We start from the raw sequence: 22,098 nt of genomic DNA on the forward strand, positions 1-22,098 counted from the left end.
TTCTCAATCACATTCTTGATTTTCAAAACAGGCTTCTGTTGTTTTGATTTTCAGAATATTTGAGAATTATTTTTGAATTCTCTTGGTGGCATTTCTGAGCTACATTGCTTAGACATAGAGAAGTTTGCTGGTATTCATTCTCATTTCACATCTGAAACTTCTCTGGCTGCCCATACTTCCAAACCTGAGGAAAAAATTGAAAACCTTCATTAAATTTTCCTTTAGGATTTAACTAAAGCATAAAAACTAGAAGGGAGTCATAATTTGCAATGAATGTACATATACTTTCTTTGCCCACTTCATAACATCAAATGTTATGTTGCAAGAACATCCTTTTCCATCGGTAAAATGATATCGTCCCTTAAATTCAATAAATTTTGAAAGCAAAGATTTTTGTTCCCTATAAGGATGCAGGGCAAAACAGATTTATGGGTATTAGATTATGTATACCTCCCTGATAATTCCACCACTGAATTTGATCTGGCCACATTTTCTCCTTGTTGATATTTAGTTAGTTAGTTAGTTAGTTAGTTAGTTAGTTAGTTAGTTAGTTAGTTAGTTAGTAAAATTTATTAGCCACCCATCTCACCACATGGTAACTCTGGGTGGCTTACACTGTCAGTTTTTTTCAGTATTTTTAGTAACTTCGGGGAATAACTGAAGACCTACTAAAAGCCACACAAAGAAGATCAGTTTCCACTGCCCACAAATCTATTTTGTGCTGCATAAAGAAAACAAAACTACCAAGGTTCTGAAAATTATATATAATTCAGTTCAGAGATCAAACCCATAATAGCATAAGAAATCACAGAATGTAACCAGTTGGAAGGGAAATTGAAGAGCACCTAATCCAAACTCTCCCCAGTGTGGCTTATCCACTTCTACTACATCTCCATCAGATAGCCATCTGGCTATTGTTAAAACACCTTCTGCCGCAGACATTCCATCAACTCCAGGAACTTTATAAAAGGGGCTTAACATTTCCTTCAGAAGTGAGCAATATATTTGTCTGAAAGGCTGGTGGATTCTGATCCTAACAACATTTATCAAAGTACCATTGCTAGAAAGTTCTTCAGTTCAAGGAGATGGATTTAGGGATTTCCAGAACTAGCATTTTGCCCATCATCAGGATCAAGGATGAAAAGATGAGGTGAGACAGAGAAAAGCTGCTGAGTGAATCAGAAAAGTAGGTCAGGGCTTCCAGTGTCTGATTCTCTAGGATATTTGCCTTTGTATCTCAGATGTCTCATTTCATGGGCTCTTTGCAGACCAGCAGGAAGAAAAAAAGAGGTTCAATAATACAACAAGAAACAGTGAAAGCAGCTCCTCTGCCTTTCAGACGTCAAGGAAAATAGATATTTCTAGTTGCCTCGGATTAGGGATTTACCATATGTCATCAATACTGTAGACTGAAGGACTTATTTGGGAGAAAATCTAATGACTCTGAGATTTTTAAAAGGGGAAAAAAAAAAACCTCCCAAAGCCTCAAAAGCATTTTACTGGTTGCTGGGATTTATTATCTCATTTGTTTGTAAGGAGCTATTAGTTAAATGCTTCTCTAGAATACATATGGCATTTGGTGAGATTTATTTATGGAGTTCCACCTATGTGACTAAATCCCATTATGCTATAACAACTCAGTATTTTCCTTATCATGTTTTAGCTGTCAGATTTGTATGTGGTTTTTTTTCTTTCCTTTATTAATTTTTTGTAAAAAAAAATACACAAGTGCATTGTTTCCAGGGAAAATCATTTTAAAACACTTCAGGGTAATGAATGTAGTTTTCGTTCACAGAGCTGTGCATAAATATCTAGCACTTAAAAAAGAAGAAGAAAAAAGAATGCTTATAACAAATTGTGAAGTAGGCTAGACTGTAAAATATTCTCTGAAATGTCTGAAGCAAGTGTTTACCAAATGTTAATATTGTCATTTTATAAATAATTTCTATAAAGAAGCCCAATCAATAATAATTTACTGGCGGCCCCCAGGGGGAGGGCCTTCTCTGTGGGGGCACCCACTATCTGGAACGAGCTCCCCCCAGAGATACGGAGGATCCCAGATCTATGCACTTTCTGCCGTGCTCTTAAGATTCTTCTATTCCAGCAAGCTGGCCTGGCCTAATTTTCTCCCCTGTTTTAAAATTCTTTTACATCGAAATTTTAATTTGTTTTAAATTTTGGGATTGGGTTTTAAATCTTTAGTCTTGGGCTAAATTATTTAATCTGGTTTTAATTATATCTTTTAACTTTTGTATTTATGTATTTTATTTTGTGCCTGTTCACCCCCCTGAGTCCTTCGGGAGTAGGGTGGTATATAAATCTAATAAAAGACAAAGACAAAGACAAAGACATAAAGAATATATTTGGCAGGGTTATAGAATCACAAAGATCAGGGTGGAAAGTTGAAATCTGAATATCTGAAGGGCGTTACATTAGGAAAAAAAGCTGGATTGGAGCACACTGTTTGCCTTATTGGAAACCATATTCTTGAAAAAAATATGGCTGACCTAATTATAGGCCACTTGCATCAGTGTTACCTATGGAAAAATTCAGGGCCTTGACGTAAGAGATATAAATATAAAAGATGTAACTTTTACCAATATTCAGTAAAGGAGAAAAAAATTCTGCCATTTTAAATTTATGCTCTTAAATTCTTTAAACACAAACCTCCCTATAGGAAAAGAGAAAATTTGCACAGCTAGTTCTACATGCATCATTTATTGTTTCAATTCTTTTGTTGGCTTATCCCGCATTCCACTCCTTTTCCCTAGAAGATCATCTTCTGCAGTTTAGAGCTGAACTAAGGCACAATATAGAAACTTATCCATAACAATTTAGTTACCAACTTCTCTGCAGAATTCCAATCGTCATGTTTAATTTTTCACCCAATGAAACCTTCCTTTACTTGCCTTCTCATTCTAGTGACTCATTCTGAAGAGGTATTTTCCAGAATAAATTGATTACAATACTGTAAGGATTAAGACCTGGGCATGGAATGAGAATTCTATTTATTGTTCTACTAGTTACTTTTATTGAAATCTGCATGGGGGAGTACACTTTTTTCAAAAGGTCCTTTTGAACTTCTCAGCAGTTTTTGATGCCATCAACCATATTTTCTCAGCTGCTCATGATGACTAGGAGAGGAAAACATTCTCTTGTGGTTGCATTTCTCTCTTTGCATTTTAACATCTGTATAAAGCCACTGGAAGAAGTCACCTACTCATATAAGTTGAGGTATTATCAAAACACTGATAATATTTAGTTGTACCTCATCACCTTGGGCTGAACTGAGACAGTGGAAATCTTGACCTAGTATTTGAAGTGCTTTAAGTCTGCATCTGAGACTGAATTGTAGAAAAACTGGAGTCTTTTGCCAGCTGCTAGGGGTTTTTTTCATTCTCACTAAAGAAATAACAGAATGACAACCTTGGAGATCCAAGCCCTTGCTCAAGCCCTTGCTCAAGCAGGAAACACTATACCATTTCAGAAAAACAGTTGTCCAATCTCTTCTTAAAAATTTCCAGTATTGGAGAACCTACAACTTCTGGAGACAAGTCGTTCAACTGATTCATTGTTCTAACTGTCAAGAAATTTCTCCTTAGTTCTAGGTTGGTTCTCTCCTTGATTTGTTTCCATCCATTGCTTCTTGTTTTGCATTCAGGTACTTTGGAGAATAGGTTGACCATCTCTTCCTTGTAGCAATCCCTTAGATATTGAACCTGAAACTTAGGTGCTGTCCTAGACACAAGACTATTGCTAAATAAGAGTAGGTAGCTCATAGCTATGAAAAACTTTGCTTAGCTATGACTAATCCATCAGTTGCAATTCTTTCTGGAACATGACTTATTGGTAATAGCTTTCCAACATTTATTATTTTACCTATAGAATCAGTTACTGCAATGTATTCTAAATGGTGTTGATGTAGATTTCAGCATCTCAAGTGGATTTGGCAAATGAAATCCCTCTATACCATGTATCATCAATTTTGCAAACTGCTGCATTGATTTACAAGAAATTTATGAGTACCATTGAAAATGCTGGTTTTGTTCAAAAAAGCCCTTTATGTCTTGATAGCTGAATTATTTACAACTGCCTCCTTCAAATAAAATTAATTAATCTCATGCATGTCTTGAGTGTTTTTGTCTCAAGAGTTATTCCTGCATAACTCAAGGAGGTGGCCAGACCCCTTTTTTCAGTTTATGCTCTGTCCTTACCTCAGTCAAGAAAATAAGAATGGCCTATCTGCTGGTGTCTAGAAGGGCAGTCAAATGGCGCTCTTTCCTATTTAACAGAAGTTTAATATTGAATCTGGTTGTAATTATTGTTAAGAAGATTCAAAACATCCTACATATTATGTACCTCAGCATGGTCCTATTATTTAACAGAATAATTAATATGTGTTATTTATTTAGAAATGGTAGGAAAAGGACCATATTTTCTTGATAATATTACAACTAAGTTTAACATGAATCTTAGAATTTGCAGCCTATAAAATGTATGATATATTTTTATGCTACATATTCATATACAATACATTCAAATGCAGAGAGGGATGTATCAACAGCATGTGGATGTTTAATGCCTAGAGTTTCACAGAAGAGAATCTATTAAGCATTATTCACTCCTTGTTATTATTCCATATAAAAGAACAAGATTAGAGTTACAGTATGTGCTATTTTTGTGGTACTGTTAAGTATTTCCACTTGAATGAAATATGAACTAAACATGAATCTCATTAAATATCAAATTTCTACAAATATAAAGCACAGAGGACTTTTTAGGCATCACCTTATCACGTTTTCCTGTAAATATTATAGCATGCTGCTGTTTCTTTCTGCCAGCATTTATAAGGCATTTAATTTAATACACTCCACCAGTTTCCACATTTTTATTCAGATAAACAAAAGCCTTCTAAAATATTCTGCATATATCACATTGCTTTTGAATAGTAGTAAGTTTATAAAGACATCAGAAACCAGTATTTACCTTTAAATAAAAGTATGATAAATTATTTTTAATTATTTACCAGTTTACCAAATATTTACCAGATACTGAACCATAAACTAAACAACCAGTTTGTTTTCATATTTTGTTCAAATATTTTCCTGTAGATAATTCAATATGTTATGCAAATCCAGGTCATTGGGTTTTTAAAAAGCATAATAATTCTATTAGCCACAGAAAATAATATTTTACAAACTGTTCTAACTATCTTAAATGCATTCTCAAAATAGCATTTATATTTAAATTTGCACACACATATAGTTACGTATATATGCACATAATAAGATGAACTCCATTTTATTATCCTAATGCTATGTGTGAATTCTTAAAAATATTTTTTTAGGACTTAGTTCAGCATAAGCATATACAAAACTGCATATTTTATATCCAAAATATAAATTTCATACTTCAAACCTGGAAGAAAAATCTCTGTTATTACTTCTTTTGTATTGATTTTAAATTTCGAAATACTTTCTTTTGCTGTAGTAGTAGTAGTTGTTGTTGTTGTTATGGATGTTTTTTGGGAGAACAGGAAGATATATTCTAAATGTGTTGTTTGCTTCAAACACAACAAATCACACAACAGTAAAATACTTACTTAAGAATACTAACTCTAAGCAGGCATCTATTATATCTATTATTCTACAAAGAATAATATCCATGTTCCTATTGACATGTTTCTGTGTTAATTTCTATACACAAGTTATTAAAGATTCCTGCACCAAAAAAGTAATTTAAAATATCTTGGAGAGGTTTGTATACTTGACAGTCTTTAAACAAGATTATTAAAATTACGTTTATTAATAGTTGAAATGGAAAAGATATATTTTAGGATATCCATATTTCATGAGTTATTACCTAATGCAACATAGAAAAAAGGTAGAAATTTTATAAAGTTGTGTATTAAATTGTTTAAAGCACATTGTTAATTAACTTTATTTATTTATTTCTAGTCGTATTGCTTGATACAACCACTGCAATTGGAGAGCTAGGATGGAAAACCTATCCACTAAATGGGGTAAGTCAATCATTGTAGGTATGATGGCTATTTTGGAATATATCGGATGTGCATTGAAATTTACATTGTACTCTGTATATTTAATTCAATTGAAAACTGCATTTTAGTAAATATTTGTAAAAATATTGAACTGCACCAGTAGAAGCATCTTTTGTATACACAAAATGGCATAAATAATTAAACACCTTTCATGGTTTATTTATGAATAGTTATGACTTACATAGTAAATCAACTTTTAAGTATGAATAGCTTTTTAAAATACCTTTTGATAATTATGGAAAGGGTTTTCTGTTTAAAAATAATATGAATGAAATTCATTGAAACACTTCTGATCATATTTGACCTGTAATGTGTATCTGTTGTTCAAAATATGAATGTTTCCCATAATACTGTTTTGGAAGCATTAATCCTATCAGCTCCTTGGAGAATAGGGTCTTATATTTATCTATGGAAGTTATGAACTAGTAAATGCAAGCTACTCACAACAATGAAAGCCCTAGCTGCTTATACAATACTCAGCTGTTGGGATCTAGCCAAAGAATAATTATTCTAAATTTGCAAATTTAGAATAATGAATATAATAATTGTTGGAAGTATGTTGTAAAGCTCTCATGTGTATAAGATGCTTATAAGGTACTACATTCCTATGTCTAAAATATAGTATATCAGGAGGAGACACAGGCGAAAACAATAGAATGCCATGGTTAATGACATATGGTAACACTATAGAATGTTACCTTACTGCAACATTCACATATTTTCCTAAGCAATGGGACATTTTCTTCATTATCAGATCTCTGACATTATTCAAATTAGATTTTGTTGTTCTCTGACATTACCAGGAGAGAATAGAGGGAGAGAGGGAGGGACGGAGGGAGAGAGAGAGAGGGAAAGAGAGTAACTTTATAAATTTAAAGTTTATAATGCAGTTTCTGTCAGGTGCAATTTGTTCCCTTTTCATATGGGAACTATAATAGGGAATCAGTCACTAACTCATTTCACATGATCTCAGACTCCTTATTTTTCCATTTCAGTAATTCCAGATTGTAATAATTGTCACACTGCTCATTTGAGTGAAATATGATCCTAAGAAAGATATTTGAAGCAGACTCAATGGATAGAAGGCAACATGTTTTGAAAACAAGTCAAAATCCATTATGCATGTTCTAAATACAGGTTTCTATAGATGAAGACAGTTGATTCCTTATCTTTGATAATAAGATAAAAATGAATTCTGACTTCATCACTCAATTTCTTGTAAGTTAAGAGACATTAAAATAATTTTTCCCCTTTCTACTGTTTGAAATTCAACTGTGGTTCTCAAGTAACTCAAGTCACGTTTTATGAGGGTGGGGTAGGTATATAAATATAAAAAATAAATAAGATCATTTTAGCCATTTTGCTTGGCCAGTTCACTTAAGAGTGCATTGAATGAACTTGTATATTTCAACTATTAATTAGGAACCCATATCTTTAAACATTTAATCCATTCTATTGATTAGCTTTGAAGATCACTTTAATTTAAGATACCTTGTTGTCAACGTACAATTTATTTTTATATGCTGTATCTTCAATGCTGAGTACTTTTTGGTTTTGAGATGATACACACACACACACACACACACACACACACACACACACACACATGTACATGTGTTTGTTTGTGTGTACATACACACATAAAACAGGGCAAAAAATTCTACTTTGCATACTCTATTATGTAAGTTCCATTTAATTATGCAGAGATTATGAAAGAGATTTTTTTTTAGTTTATCGATTATATTTTTCAGAGTTTTACAATCCTATTATATCTCTATTGTCTTGGATAGCATTTATATTTCCTGTACTGTATATTTCTTGTACGAAATGGACGTTTCTTTTTGTTTAGTTCAGAATTTTATTTGCCTTGAAAAGAAGGAGAAAAATTTGAGTGAACAAGATATAGTAATAAATAAAAGAAATAAATAACTTATAGTATATTTAAATTATATTCATCCACTGCATTTCTGTTAAGCTTATTAGGACAATGGGAGTTACAACATTAAACATTTTAATATATTATTACAGCAAAGACTAGCACATCACAGAGCTCCTGGGATCATTCACAGATATCAGAGTTTTGAGTTACTGTAGCATGCTGATAGTGTCACTATCCTTTCTAAGTTCTGGTTCAGTAGTATGCTTATATGCATGCATGAATTGATTTATGTATCACGAACTGTGCCAAAACATAGTCAAAATTCTTTAAAGCAATAATGGAATGAATATACCCTAGGAAACCAGCTGTGTGGTCCATTTATGCTCTGCTTATCTTTAACAATGATGGATTTTTTTATATGCTTTTATATGCTTTTATATGCTTTAGACTTTTTCCATTATTCTAAGTAATATGACAAGCAGAACTCCAACACTGAATACTGATGTTTACCATTTACAGTCTGAAATTTTTTAATCCCTCTGTTTTATACCTAGAGATCTAGAGAATATTTAAGAGAATAAAAAACATCAAACTTTCAAATATGCAAATAACTATACAGAGCATTCTCAATAAAACTTTAAAAAGGTCTAATTATATCAATCATAGAGCCTTATTGATGTTTTATCACTTTAAAACATCTTATAAGAAGGAATTTGGAGCGGATTCTGTAAGAAATTATTGTCAAATATTTTCATGTGGAATTTTAGGCTCTTGGTGACTTCTGTAAAAGCTATAGACCTGTAATGGCAAACCTATGGCATGTGCCTGAAGTGGCACACAGAGCCATGTCATCTGTCATGAGTGGCATCACCTGTTCCGCTTCTGGGTTTCTGGTGTGCATGCACACATGATAATCATCTGGCCTTTGTCATGCGGCACTGTCAGAAACTAGAAGAGCTGGTCTTCCGTTTTCTGGCATGAGCATGCACACCAGACAGTTGATCAAGACGTGTGCATGCTGGCAGTAACCGGAAGTCTTGCATGTGCGCACCGGAAACTGGAAGTTCATTTTCTGGCACGTGAATGCCCCCTGGGCAGCTTTTCTTCCTGGTCGCGGCCCAGATGAGTGAAGTGCTCCCTTTTTGGCACTCAGTGCAAAAAAGATTCACCATCACTGTTATAGGCCCATTACATTATCTTCCCCCAGAGAGCTGTGGAACCTACAAAATTCCTGAATGCTTAATTAATATGTGATTGATATCGCTGATGATTTTTCTGGACATTTGCAGGTGTCCTCTTTCGAATTCCAACCAGTTTCTGTTTTATTGCAGGTATAATTGTGAAATAAGATAGCTGAATGTGATGGCACAAGTCAAACAGATTATATCAACAGAGAAGAAGCTATAATGATGACAAGTCTCTTTCTAGGGAGCTCATTGCAAATGGAATTATTGCTTCATTTATCAAAATGTCTGAAGGAATTCATCAAGAGTGTCTTTTAACACTTTATTATCTACTTTATTAGACAAACAGATTATATTTTGGGTATATCAGTAACAGAAATTAAACATAAATGTTCCATAGTATCCTATATTATTGATAATTACAGCCATAGCTTTTAGGCTGTCTCAGAGTATTTTACAGCACTCTCTGGGTGGTGTGCAAGGTAGAAGCATTATTTTGCATATTGACCCCAACAATCTCACTAGGATTAAAGTAAAGCCTATGAACTGGTTTTCAAATCTAGAAAATAGGGTAGGATAAAACTGTCCAATTCTGTCAATATCTAAGTGTTGCTTTTTCAGATTTGCCAACTGCAGCCTTTTCTAAATAGCCAGAGCCAGGCTACACATAACCTCCAGAATGTAATCTGTAATTATTGGTCTTGGCACAAAATTGGCACATCATACCAACACACAAAGCACAACATAGAAAACAAGAAAACCTTAGCAGGCATAATTCTAATTTGGCATTAAACTTGAAACTTAAACATGAAACAAAGTAAAATATTACAATATTGCCTAACGTAAGTTTAATTTTTCTTCATCCAAATTTTCCTTCATCTGGTATGTAAAAATGGGCAGAGAAACAAGACCATTGATTATTAAAAAATAAAAAATATTCAGACTTTTGTGGTTGTTATTGTCATTGAGGGTTTTATTGGGTAGAGCAGATTTAAGGCTAAAAGAGTCAAGATCCTCTGACCCTCAGTGAAGAGTCTGTTCCATAGGGCAGTTACCATGATATATATTTGTGTGTGTTTGTGTGTGTGTGTGTGTGTGCTTGTAGGTCTAGAGCAGCAAAGTGACATATTTTTGTCAACATGCATAATAATTGCTTAGATATAGATTCTTCTTAAATATGTTTACATTTGATTCCCATTAAATATAAGCTATATAAATATGTTTAAATGGTTTGCTAACATGGCATTGCCCGAAAGTTTTTGATAATTATCAGCATAAGGGAAAAGGTGATTAGTCACAAGTAGCTCTGCAGGAATTTCATATAGGAAGAAAAAGGACTTGGATGGGGAATCTAGAAATCTAAAAGGATGGAAAGAAGTTGCTGAAAAAATGCAATAGTGACCAGGACATTGTTATAATGTACATTCCTTTCCTTTATGTTTCAAAAAAGTTACATTCCTCAAATACTGGAATCAAATGCATTGCAGATCTGTATAAATAACTGAATTATGTGTATAATTTGCACTATAGTAATGATTATTTTGAAGAATTGACAACTGTAGAACTATTTAAGTTGACACAAGAAAAAAATGAAAATTTCTGTTAAAAGATTTGACATCAGATATCTGTTTAAAAATATTAGATATCAGATGCACTTTTTTAATTTTAGCCACTTGTCTAAAAAAAGAACTAATAAATATTCTCAGATATGGTAACACTTCATCTGCTTTCAACAATTCTGTAACAGCAGATTTCAAACTACCTTTGCAGCCTTTTCTCCACAGAATATTCACTGTAGGCAACCAGCCTGTTACTATTTTATTACTTCACATTCTACAGAATTTGTTCTATACATATGCTTTTGTAACTTTGGGGAACATCTATAAAGATATTGTTTTCTGAATAGCACTGGTTCATTCATATCTTTTAAATTACAATTTTTCATGTGGTTCAGTTATTTGTCATTTTCCCCCCTCCTACAATTTTGTAAGCAGGTTCAATATGTTTAGGGAAAGTCTCTGACAAGCTATTTGTCATGGGAAATACAAAAATCAGAAAATCATTTCATGAAAACTGCATGGAGAGTAGGAGTTGATGCAGCCATTTGAAAAAGAGAAGAGAAGAGAGAGAGAGAAAGAGAGAGAGAGAGAGAGAGAGAGAGAGAGAGAGAACGCACACGAGAGAGAGAGAGAGAGAGACAGCGAGAGAGCTGCACAATCAGAAATGAGTTTTCATTCAGTTACTAACAGATTTTTTTTTAATAGAGTGGTCTATTATGGATGAGGGTGAGAGTAGATATCATTTGGGGCTAATTCCACATTACAGTCTAAAACTGTCTCCCATGTTCCTACCATCTGATTCTTAAGCCTGCTGCTTCAGAAATTGTAATCCAGATTGTAATGGTTTACAATGTGGTTGGTTTTATGGCCACCCCAAGACCTGAATTCCTGATCTATTATTGTTTGGCCTTCCCATCTGTGCAGTGAAGGCAAACTACATTGGCTGGCCTCTATGTGGACCTGTCTACCAATGCCTGCCTTTTTTTCCCAGACTTCAATAATCTTAAAGGAATGGCTTTCCTTTACTTTCCCTTATTCTTTTACACATACATACACACACACACACAATATTATGGCTTTAGACACTAATTCAAATCCTTCTTCTCCCTCCTCTTTCACCCCTTCTTGTATCCTTGTAGCAATCAGTTGCAGCAGAGAACACTGTTTTTTGTTGTTGTTGTTCCAACGTTCCTCTGTAGGTCCATGAAAAATTTGTAGTGGGGAAGAACTATTAGTTCAAAGTAGCAAACTTCCTCTATTGAAACTTAAAGATTTTTCTTAATGAAAGGAAGCTTTCCAGTACTATAGGAAGAATGTGAAAAATCAAGGGGTGCGTGCTTCACTCAGCCAGGACAGAAATAGTAAATGTGGCCATTGGGAGATATGATGGTGCAAAGGAGTATGAACGTCTAGACCTGAAAATAGTTTATTGAGTTAATAGGTCATATATGGATTTATCACAAATTTATTTTTAAAAAACCAAGCAAAACTATAGAGAATGTATATCCACTAGCAGCTCAGGATAAAATTGTTTCACCAGGCAATGGCCAGTTGCTAAAGGAGAGGGACATGCCAGACACTGCAGCAAATCAGAGCTGGGATTATTTTTAGAATAGAACAAAGCATCCATTCTGAAGGGGTAAATATAGCTTGGATCAGAAAACAGATTGGAGTCAAAGACTGTAAAATATACAGGCAGGTGCATTTACAATGGAATGGGACAAAGATAATATAATTTATTCTTTCACCTACACTGGTGAAGGCCCAGACAAAAAGCATGGATTTACCATTAGTATACTTCAACTGCATTATATCAGTCTGTCTATCATCTATCGATCTCTAAATTAAATCCATATATTTCCAATAGGATTAGAACTGGATCCCATATTGCATTAACCCATCATCTCATTTAAACTCTGCATTTTTTAATAAACAGAAATCTCTAACTATAAACTATAGGTGAGCTTTAGAATCTACCATGTACTTGTTCTTCCTTCTGAGAGATGTAGATGCTTTAACAACTGCCATTGTGTGCTCTTTCATCCTGATCCAATGGTAAGGATGTTGCTTCTTGATAGCAAAGGGATTCCCAGGACAAACGGTCAAACCTAACACAGAGAGAAAAATACATTAAAAAGAAAAACAAAACAAAAATAGGAAAAAGAAACTAATAGAGATTAATTGGGAGCTACTGATACATGTAGGGCATGTCAAATTTTTCAACTTTCAATTTTCAAACTTTAGGGGCAGTGCTGGGTTGCTCCCAGTTTGCACCGGTTTGCAAGAACCAGTAGTAAAAATTTGTAGTAGTTCAGAGAACCGGTAATAACATTGGCTGGCCACGCCCCCGAACCAGTCCCTTGCCACTCGCTTACCCCGCCACCTCATCAGAAGCTTTTTTTTTTTACTTTTAAAAGCATTTTTTCTACAACCTCTTCGGCTGAAAAAATGCTTTTAAAAGTAAAAAAAAAAAAACCTCTGATGATCGCGTGGCTCAGCTGAGATAATCAGAGGCTTCTGAAACCATTTTTTCTGCAACCTTTTCGGCCAAAGGGGTTGTAGGAAAAAAAATGCCTTTAAAAGCCATTGGCGATCCCAGCTGAGTTGCCTGATTGTCAGAGGCTCCTGAAAGCATTTTTTTCTGCAACCTCTTCAGCCGAAGTGGTTGTAGGAAAAAAAATGCCTTTAAAAGCCTTTGGCGATCCCAGCTGAGTTGCCTGGTCATCAGAGGTTCCTAAAATCATTTCTTTCTGCAACCTCTTAAGGTTGTAGAAAAAATGCTTTTAAAAGTAAAAAAAAAAGTTGGCCACACCCACCCAGTCACATTACCCCCCACCAAGCTACGCCCACAAAATAAGCCACGTCCACAGAACCAGTAGTAAAAAAATTTAGAACCCACCCCTGTTTAGGGGTGCTCAAAAGTTGTGACATGCCTTGGGGATTGTAAAGATATTTTGGTTACTTTAATATATTTTAGATGTGCTTAATAAGTAACTAGATAAATATCATAATTTTTTAACATTTTTTTTTGTTTCATTTGCGAATACAGAAAGTCTACACTTCCCTATTACAATGCAAGGTTTTTGAAATGTAAAAAAAGACTAAGATTTCAGAATTATTTCCACCTTTAATATAACATATAAGCTGTACATTTAATTAAGAAACAAACTTAAATCTTTTGGGGGGATAATAAAAATTTACAATAACATGGTTGCATAAAGTTGCACGTATCCTTAAATTAATATTTTATTGAAGTACCATTTAATTTTACGACAGTATTCAGTCTTTTGGGAAAGGAACCTATCAGTGTGGCACATTTTGCCTTGAGAATCTTTGTCCACTTTTCTTTCAAAAGTGCTCCAAATCTTTCAGATTGTGAGGGCATCTCCTGTGCCCAGACCACTTCAGGTCACCCCACAGATTTTCAATTGTATTCTGGCTGGGTGATTATAAAACTTTGATCTTCATCTAGTGAAGGTATTCTTTTGTTGATTATGCTTTGGACCATTGTCATGTTGTAAAGTCAAATTTGTCTTCAGCATTTTAGCAGAGCATGAATGTTTTGTAGCAAAATTGACTGATATTTGGAACTGCTCATAATTCCCTCCATAAAACCCCAGTTCCAGCTGAAGAAAAGCAGCCCCAAAGCATAATGCTGCCACTGTGGATACAATATAGTCGTGGTGATGTGCAGTGTTATTTTTGCACCAAACATATTTTTTGGAATTATGGCTAAAATGTCAATGCAGGCAGTGGTGGGCTTCAGATCCTTTAGCAACAGGTTCGCTGCTCGTTGCTGGGTAGGCATGGCCATGGTGGGTATGGCCTAGTCGGCCACCTGCACCATGGCAGGGATGATGTTTTTCGCCCTCCTTAGGCTCCAGAGCTTTGCTTGAGTCTCCGGTAGTGCGAAAACATCTTCCCCTGGGCTCTGGAGGCCCTCTGGAGGCTGGAAACAGGCCCATTTCCGGACTTCTGAAACCTTCGGTAGGCCCATTTTTTGCCCTCCAGACCCTTCATGTGGCTCCTGAACTTACCTGGAATGATGAACAGGCCACATGGAGACTCCTGGGAGGGGCGGGAGGGGTGGGTGTGGCAAGCAAGGGGTGGCATTTGGGGGTCCACTGAACCCCAGCGATCGTCCAAACCCTGCCGAACCCCCAGGAGCCCACCCCTGAATGCAGGTCTCATCATCTGCTTTTGTATTTGCAAAATGTAGTCAGTCTGAATGTTTTTCTTTATAAGAAAATGCTTTCATCTTTCCACTCTACCCACAGCCCAGACATATTAAAAATATGAAGATTGTTGTCATATGTAGTACACAGCCAGTATTTGCCAGAAATTCCTACAACTCCTTTAATGTTGCTTATCAACATTAAAGGAACTGTAGGAATTTCTGGCAAATAGTGGCTATAAGCAACATTAGAGGCCTCTTAGCAGCCTCTAGGGCCTGGTTTATTCTTGCTTTTTAATAAATTTTGTAGGGACATCCAGTTCTTGGTAATGTTACTGTTATGCCACATTTTCTCCACTTGTTGATGATTGTCTTCAGTGTATTCCATGTACCCTTCTCCTGATTTATACCTTCTAAGAAAAAGTCCCTTTGATGCTTTATTATCTCTTTGCAAACCATGGTTTTTGCTGTAAGAAACAACTGAGTAAATGTCAGAAAAAAATCTCCTAGAACAGCTGAACTTTATACAGGTTTGAACAGAGTCACTTTAATAGATTGCAGGTGTGTAGTGATTACTATTTAACATCAGTTTGAATGCTTTTGGTTAATTCTGAACACAACTACATCTCTATTTATAAGAGGGAGTGAACACTTATACAACCACATTATTTTTGGTTTTTATCTTTATTTTTACCCCTAAAGAATTTCAAATTGTTTTTCAATTGAATTGTACAACTTATTGTTTTATTAAAAGTGTAAAGAGTTCTGAAGTGATTTATCTTGGTCTGATTTTTTTACATCTCAATAACCTGGCATTTTACCAGGAGTGTATAAACTTTCTATATCAAATTGTATATATTCTATGATTGCTCAGACTTTCCTCAGGAAACAGTTTTAAAAATAAATAGTAGAATGGACTTTGGCATTCTCCAGGTAACCTCACACGTCACATTTCTTGCATATACCCAAATGTCCATTAAATAAAGTATCATTTTCTCAAGTAATAGATTGCTTCCCTTTTCCCCCCAAGAAATTTATTAAGCAACTCCATCTATCTGAAATGGAGGAGAGAGATTTTACATTGGAAAAAAATGTGTTTTGTTCCTAATGAAGCAAGGGTTGCTGAAAGTGCAAGTCATAAACTGAAGATGTAAAAAGCAGGAAGGCTATTATTAAAATAACTTTGTCTACCACAGTTTCAAAAGTGATTGCTCCCATTTGGGTGAATTTGCATTTGCATTCTTATAGTCAAGGCTATCATTACAAGGAAAAGGGCAGTAAACTTGCCTTAATTTTCAAAGGCATTCTGAGTCTGGCATCCACACACTGCTACTGTTAAGGAGAATTTCTTGCGAATCTCTCAACTCATCAGTATGCTCTGTTTACCTTTTGATATGCACACCTGGGTCTGAAACGTATCTAATTAGAGCACATCTGCACTGAAGAGTTGAGCGTGAGCGTCCTGGATTGTATGGCTATGTAAGACTCCAGAGAACATGTAATCCCAGTGATTGCAGCTTTTGTAAATGCTTCCTTGTCAGTTAGCAAGCTTCCAATGAAATTAACCACAGATGTAATTACTTCACTTCAGAAGTGTATTTCATTCCCCAGAGAGATTTTCTAAGGCTTTGAATAATTTCCAGTTGCTGATTTATTTATTTAAAAAAAAAACAAGTTTGATGTAGGAATGCATGATTCTAAATTTGTCGTTCTGTACAGTTTGTTGATTGGGAGAGTGGTGGTCCTTAGTTTTCAGGAGATGTATGATTTTGTTCATTCCTTTTATAATGATTCTCAATAACATTTTCAGTCTGTACTAGAATATTTGTCTTTTTCTAAACTAAAATTTCTAGCAACTTTTCTCTCCCCGCCCATCCCACATTGTTAATCTTATTCCTGCTAACCCACTAGCCAGTTTGACTCATTTGTCTTTTTGTGATACTGGTTTGTAACTTCCCAAGGATTTGCAAGGAAAAAAAAGTAAAGTCTTTTCATAGATTTTGAAATGTTGTACCCCAAAATAACCTGGAATTGATATTTTTCAGAGACACATTGGTACATTTGTTCCTTTTTTTTTTTTTCTTATTCCAGCCTTTGGATATATGCTTAGAGCATCTAGTTCATTGACTTCCATAATGCTACAATTTGGGTAAGAGTAGAAAGCTTGATTTGTTGTGTTTTGAAAATTCATGGCCCCCAAGAATTCTCCCTGCCTCCTTTATTGAATTTAGGAAAGCAATGTCAAATTTACCTTACCTGAATCAATATCTATATTCTGATCTCAAAGAGAGATTTAGTGCACACTAGGGACATTATTCCAAGGATCCGAAGACTACCGAAAAGTATATGATACTAAATGCTTTTCCTTCCATTTTCATTTTTTTTAATTAGAAGACACTATCATCATTCAATATGAATGAAAATGTTGAGGCAGCGGGGGTGGGGGGGAAATCTACATTTAATATAAATTTGACATGAAACTATTTCGGCCTTCATGCAATATTCAGTTTGGACTATTTTAACTCACAATCTGTCTTGCTTAAAAATACAAATTCAATGGGTGCTAAGCTTAAATAATTTTATTTATTTATTTATTTATTTATTTATTTATTTATTTATTTATTTATTTATTTATTTATTTATTTATTTAAATTTATATACCGCCTTTCTCCCGAAGGACTCAGGGCGGTGTACAGCCAGAATAAGAACACATAAATAGAAAATTTAATAACAATTTAAAATATATATTAAATAATATGGCCCGTAACTAATTAAAAACTCATTTTTAAACATCAAGAATTAAAAATTAAAGATTAAAGATTAAAAGTTAAAAAGAATTAGAATTAGGCCAGCCCGGCTTGTTGGAACAAAAGAGTCTTGAGGGCACGGCGGAAGGTGCGTAGGTCCGGGATCCTCTGAATCTCTGGGGGGAGCTCGTTCCAGATAGTGGGTGTCCCCACAGAGAAGGCCCTCCCCCTGGGGAGTTGCCATTCAACATTGCCTGACCGATGGCACTCGGAGGAGACCCTCTCTGTGGGAGCGTACTGGCCGGTGGGAGGTTATTGATAGCAGAAGGTGGTCTTGTAGGTATCCAGGTCCTAAGCCATGGACCGCTCTAAAGATGTTAACCAACATCTTGAATCGCACCCGCAAGACCACCAGAAGTCAGTGCAGCTCACGCAGGATAGGTGTTACATGGGAGCGCCACATCGCCCCCACAATCACCCGCATGGCTGCATTCTGGACCAGTTGAAGCCTCCAGATGCTCTTCAAGGGGAGCCCCATGTAGAGAGCGTTACAGTAGTCCAGGCGGGAAGTGGGTGTGAGTGACCATGCACAAGGAGTCCCAATCCAGAAAGGATGCAACTGGCGAATCAGGCGAACCTGATAAAAGACCCCCCTGGCCACAGCCATCAGATGTTCTTCCAAGGACAGCCGTGCATCCAGGAGGACACCCAAGTTGCGGACCCTCTCCGTGGGGGCCAAAGACTCACCCCCAATAGTCAGTGATGGCGTCAGCTGACTATATCGGGATGCCAGGAGCCACAGCTACTCGGTCTTGGAGGGGGTAACTCTCTTACCCATTTAAATGTAATTTTAAATAATCCTGAGTTTTTTTCCTCATTTTTAAATAAAATATGTCTTTTTAAATAAGTTATTTCTTAAGAAACAGCATAAGTCATAATCACTGTTTTCTGTTTTGCTCTTTGTTTTTGCCTGTGGCAATATTCAGGATGTTTCCAAATTTGTCCACATAAAAAACTCAGTATTTTCAAATGTTTTTGTCTTATTTTTAAGCTCAAACAGATACTTTAGGAATATGACCTTATTCTACAATAAAACACTGTACAGTAATTTCCCAAGTTTTCAGTTCTTTTTCATCTTTGTTGCTCCTCATATCAGTGATGTATGCTCACCAAAGTGAATATGGCTGTATGAGGGCAGATAACTAAGGCAGAATATCAGCAAATAGCCCGAGCCTGCAAAGATGAAGTGAGGCTCATAATGAACAAGTTAAATTGTGACAAAAGTAAAAAATAACAAGAAAAGTTTCTTCCAACATGTTAAAAACAAGAAAAAAGTAAAGGAAACAATTGATCCATTGGTGGGAGAAAGTAGCAAAAAGGTAACAAACAACAGGGAGAAAGCAGATCTACTTAATTTGTTTTTTGCATCTGTCTTTACACAAAGGGGAAAAAACAATCCAACCTATCAAAAACAGCACCACAAAAAATAGATTAGGAAGACAAATCAAAACAGGACCAATACAATGAAAATATGAGAGGGGAGATGGCCATGAGGAAGAAAGTACCAATCCGTAGAGAAATAACAGAATCCAACTGATTCAAAAGGTCACAGTGTAAGTTGTATCCCTAGATGTGAATGTGAAATAATATGACATACCAATAAAGGGGAATGTTTGTAGCTCAGGGTTGAAATGGGTGTGTGTCCCTGGTGCACTCTGAGTTTGCATGTTTTCTTGCAGACATTCATTACTCAAACTAGTTAGAACAATTAATCAGTGGAACAACTTGCCTCCAGAAGTTGTAAATGCTCCAACATTGGAAGTTTTAAAAAAGAGATTGGATAACCATTTGTCTGAAGTGGTGTAGAGTTTCCTGCCTAAGCAGGGGGTTGGACTAGAAGACCTCCAAGATCCCTTCTATCTCTGTTATTCTATTCTAATCTAACTAGGCAACATCATCAATGCTGCAATGAGTGTGGTTTGCTGTCAGTTTATATTTCTAGTGGCTTGCCCTGTCAGTGTCACTGGGACTGGTCTTAAAGATTCTTTGGTTGGGTGTTTACTGTTGGCTTCTTTGGCAGTTTCTTGATTTGGGGTATTTATTACCTGATTGCTGGTCTGATATTAAGATATTAACTCCAAGATTAATATTAGATCAATCAAGTAAACAATACCCCAATCAAGAAATTGCCATAGAAGCCAAACAGTAAACACCCAACCTAAGCATCTCTAAGGCCCAACCCCGACAGGACAAGCCACTATAGTATAACCTGACAGCAAACCATACATACAAGCACTGAAGATATTATTTAGTTTGGATAATGAAACATCTGCAAGAAAACAAGCTCAGAGAGCACCAAGAACCTTTTAAAATGATATACCGTATTTTTCGGAGTATAAGACACTCCAGACTATAAGACACGCCTACCTTTTTTGGGGAGGAAAACAAGATTTACGCTAGTGCATGGATATGAGAAATAATATGAAATTTTACCAGTTTGGAACTGTTTTAAGTTTTTTTCTTTGCATAGATTGGTATTGTAATCAGAATCAGTAAGTTATTCAGCACGCAATCTGTTAGAGTAAAGCTTTTTTCCACCTTTCTTTATTTTCCTTCAGGTAACATTTTAATTAAGTTAGTGAAATGCTTTTAAAATTCCAGCTAATTGTTGATTCTAGACAGAAATTTTACAACAAAAGGACACAAAGAAGAAAATAAGGCTCACAAAACACTCACCATAACTGCTTCTGCCACCCAGATTACCTCATCGAAGCAAACAGCCTGCTTTAGTTTCATTTTCAGCACAAGAAAAAAAATCTGCCTCCCAGCAATTTGCCTGCTTGCAGCAAGCAGCAGAGGCCCACGTGGCAATAGGCAATGGCAATCCCTGCAGCCTGAAACAGCTGAGGGTCAGGAGGACATCAAACCGACAATCAACTGCTTGTGCTAATCAGGCTGTGCTGAAGCTGAAATGAACTGTTTTGCTGTTTGTTGCTTGCTACAAGGAGGTAATTTGCAGAGGCCAAAGGGTGGGAGCCAGCAGGTGGGCAGGGCTACATTCGGTGTATAAGATGCACCCAAATTTTCACCCTCTTTTAGGGAGGAAAAAGGTGCATCTTATACTCCAAAAAATATGGTACATAAAAAGGGTGTAGAGATTGCACGTAATATCCCAACTCATTTCATCATTTGTTCCCTCTTCCAGCAGTCTTTACTCATTTTCTTATTATATTGGCTAAGTTAAGATCAGGTCTGCTAAGAATATCTGGCCATAGATGACGTTTAAAAAATTCTCACTGGGATAATTAAAGCCTTACAAAGAAGAGGAAGTTTTCAGAGCTAACTACCAAATTGCTGTAGCATTCCTTTGAGTGAATTCAGTTAGAGATGGAAAAAAAATCCTTTTTCTTTTTGCCTTGCCAAAAAGTCACAGTTTTTATATTGAATCTGCCCAGTGGATAATTCATAGCTCATGAGTCATCCTGTCTGTCAGGGCCAAGTTCACAAAAAGCTTCTCAGTTCTGACTGTCTTAAACAAATTATATTAAATTTGTCTTTAAAATGTCCTCGTCATCTTGCCTTCAGGGTGGCCATCACTGAACAAATTTGCTTTGAAAATACTTCAGAAAAGGTGCTTTAAAAAGCATAGGACTATTAGCTTATCATCTTTTAAAGCAGTGTGGGTTGGGGTTTTTTTCAGATTTTCCCATAAGCTGAAAAATGTGGCTGCTTTAATGAATTGACTTCTTAAAACATCAGTATCTTAAATATGAGTAATCAAGGTAGCTATTTTATAGGTTTGTATGGAAATATGAAAAAGTGCTGCACTAAAAAGATGTTGCATTCACTTTCTGAAGCACTTGTTCAAAATTATTTTTGAGTAATTATAGTATATAAGCAAAGCATGAAAAGTATTGGTAAAATTCAAATGTGTGCAAAGTTCAGACTATTAAGCTTTTGTAAATCTTGGGACAATATAAAAGCAACAGGATTAATGACATTCTAGCAAGATTTGAGAAATTGAAATATGGTTGCAAGGCATTCATTTCTTGCAAATGAAAGATCAATATTCATTTAAATCGATATTCATTTTCTGCATTATATTATAGTGGGAATATTTTGATATGGATCCAGTTTGTGCTAGTTTCCTTGCTAATAATTCATGAATACATACAACCTTTGCCATATTCAGAAAAATGCAGTGTTGAATAGATGTTGCAAACTGTCTGAATTAGTCTTATGTTGGAATAGACATCTAGAATTTTAAATATGATGAGATGGCAGTTGTATTTCAAGTTCAAAATGTCCAAATTTTTGGCAAGTAGAGATATCAATACAAAGTTGTGTGTGAAAAATATCAATGTTTGGATTCTTGAAATTCTTGCTCACATTAATGTTACCAGGTAATGATTATCTCTTCATAGTTAACCATACTTTCTTAAAATTTGCCCTGGGAAAGCCAACATAACATGTTCCAACCTCAGTGCTTAACAC

General features: G+C 35.4%; 1 protein-coding gene across 2 annotated transcripts in view; it reads left to right on the forward strand.

Moving 5' to 3' along the window:
* The window catches only part of EPHA6 (EPH receptor A6), a 429,275-nt gene that overhangs the window by 30,163 nt on the left and 377,014 nt on the right, over nucleotides 1-22,098 (forward strand). For both annotated transcript variants that reach the window (XM_034413652.3, XM_034413664.3), the window contains exon 2: nucleotides 5,958-6,022. In XM_034413652.3, coding sequence (XP_034269543.1) covers nucleotides 5,958-6,022 — 65 coding nt within the window. The remainder of the gene's footprint in view (nucleotides 1-5,957; nucleotides 6,023-22,098) is intronic.

The sequence above is a fragment of the Pantherophis guttatus genome, chromosome 5 (assembly GCF_059756535.1).
Source record: "Pantherophis guttatus breed Tessera chromosome 5, ASM5975653v1, whole genome shotgun sequence".
Classification (NCBI taxonomy): Eukaryota; Metazoa; Chordata; class Lepidosauria; order Squamata; family Colubridae; genus Pantherophis; species Pantherophis guttatus.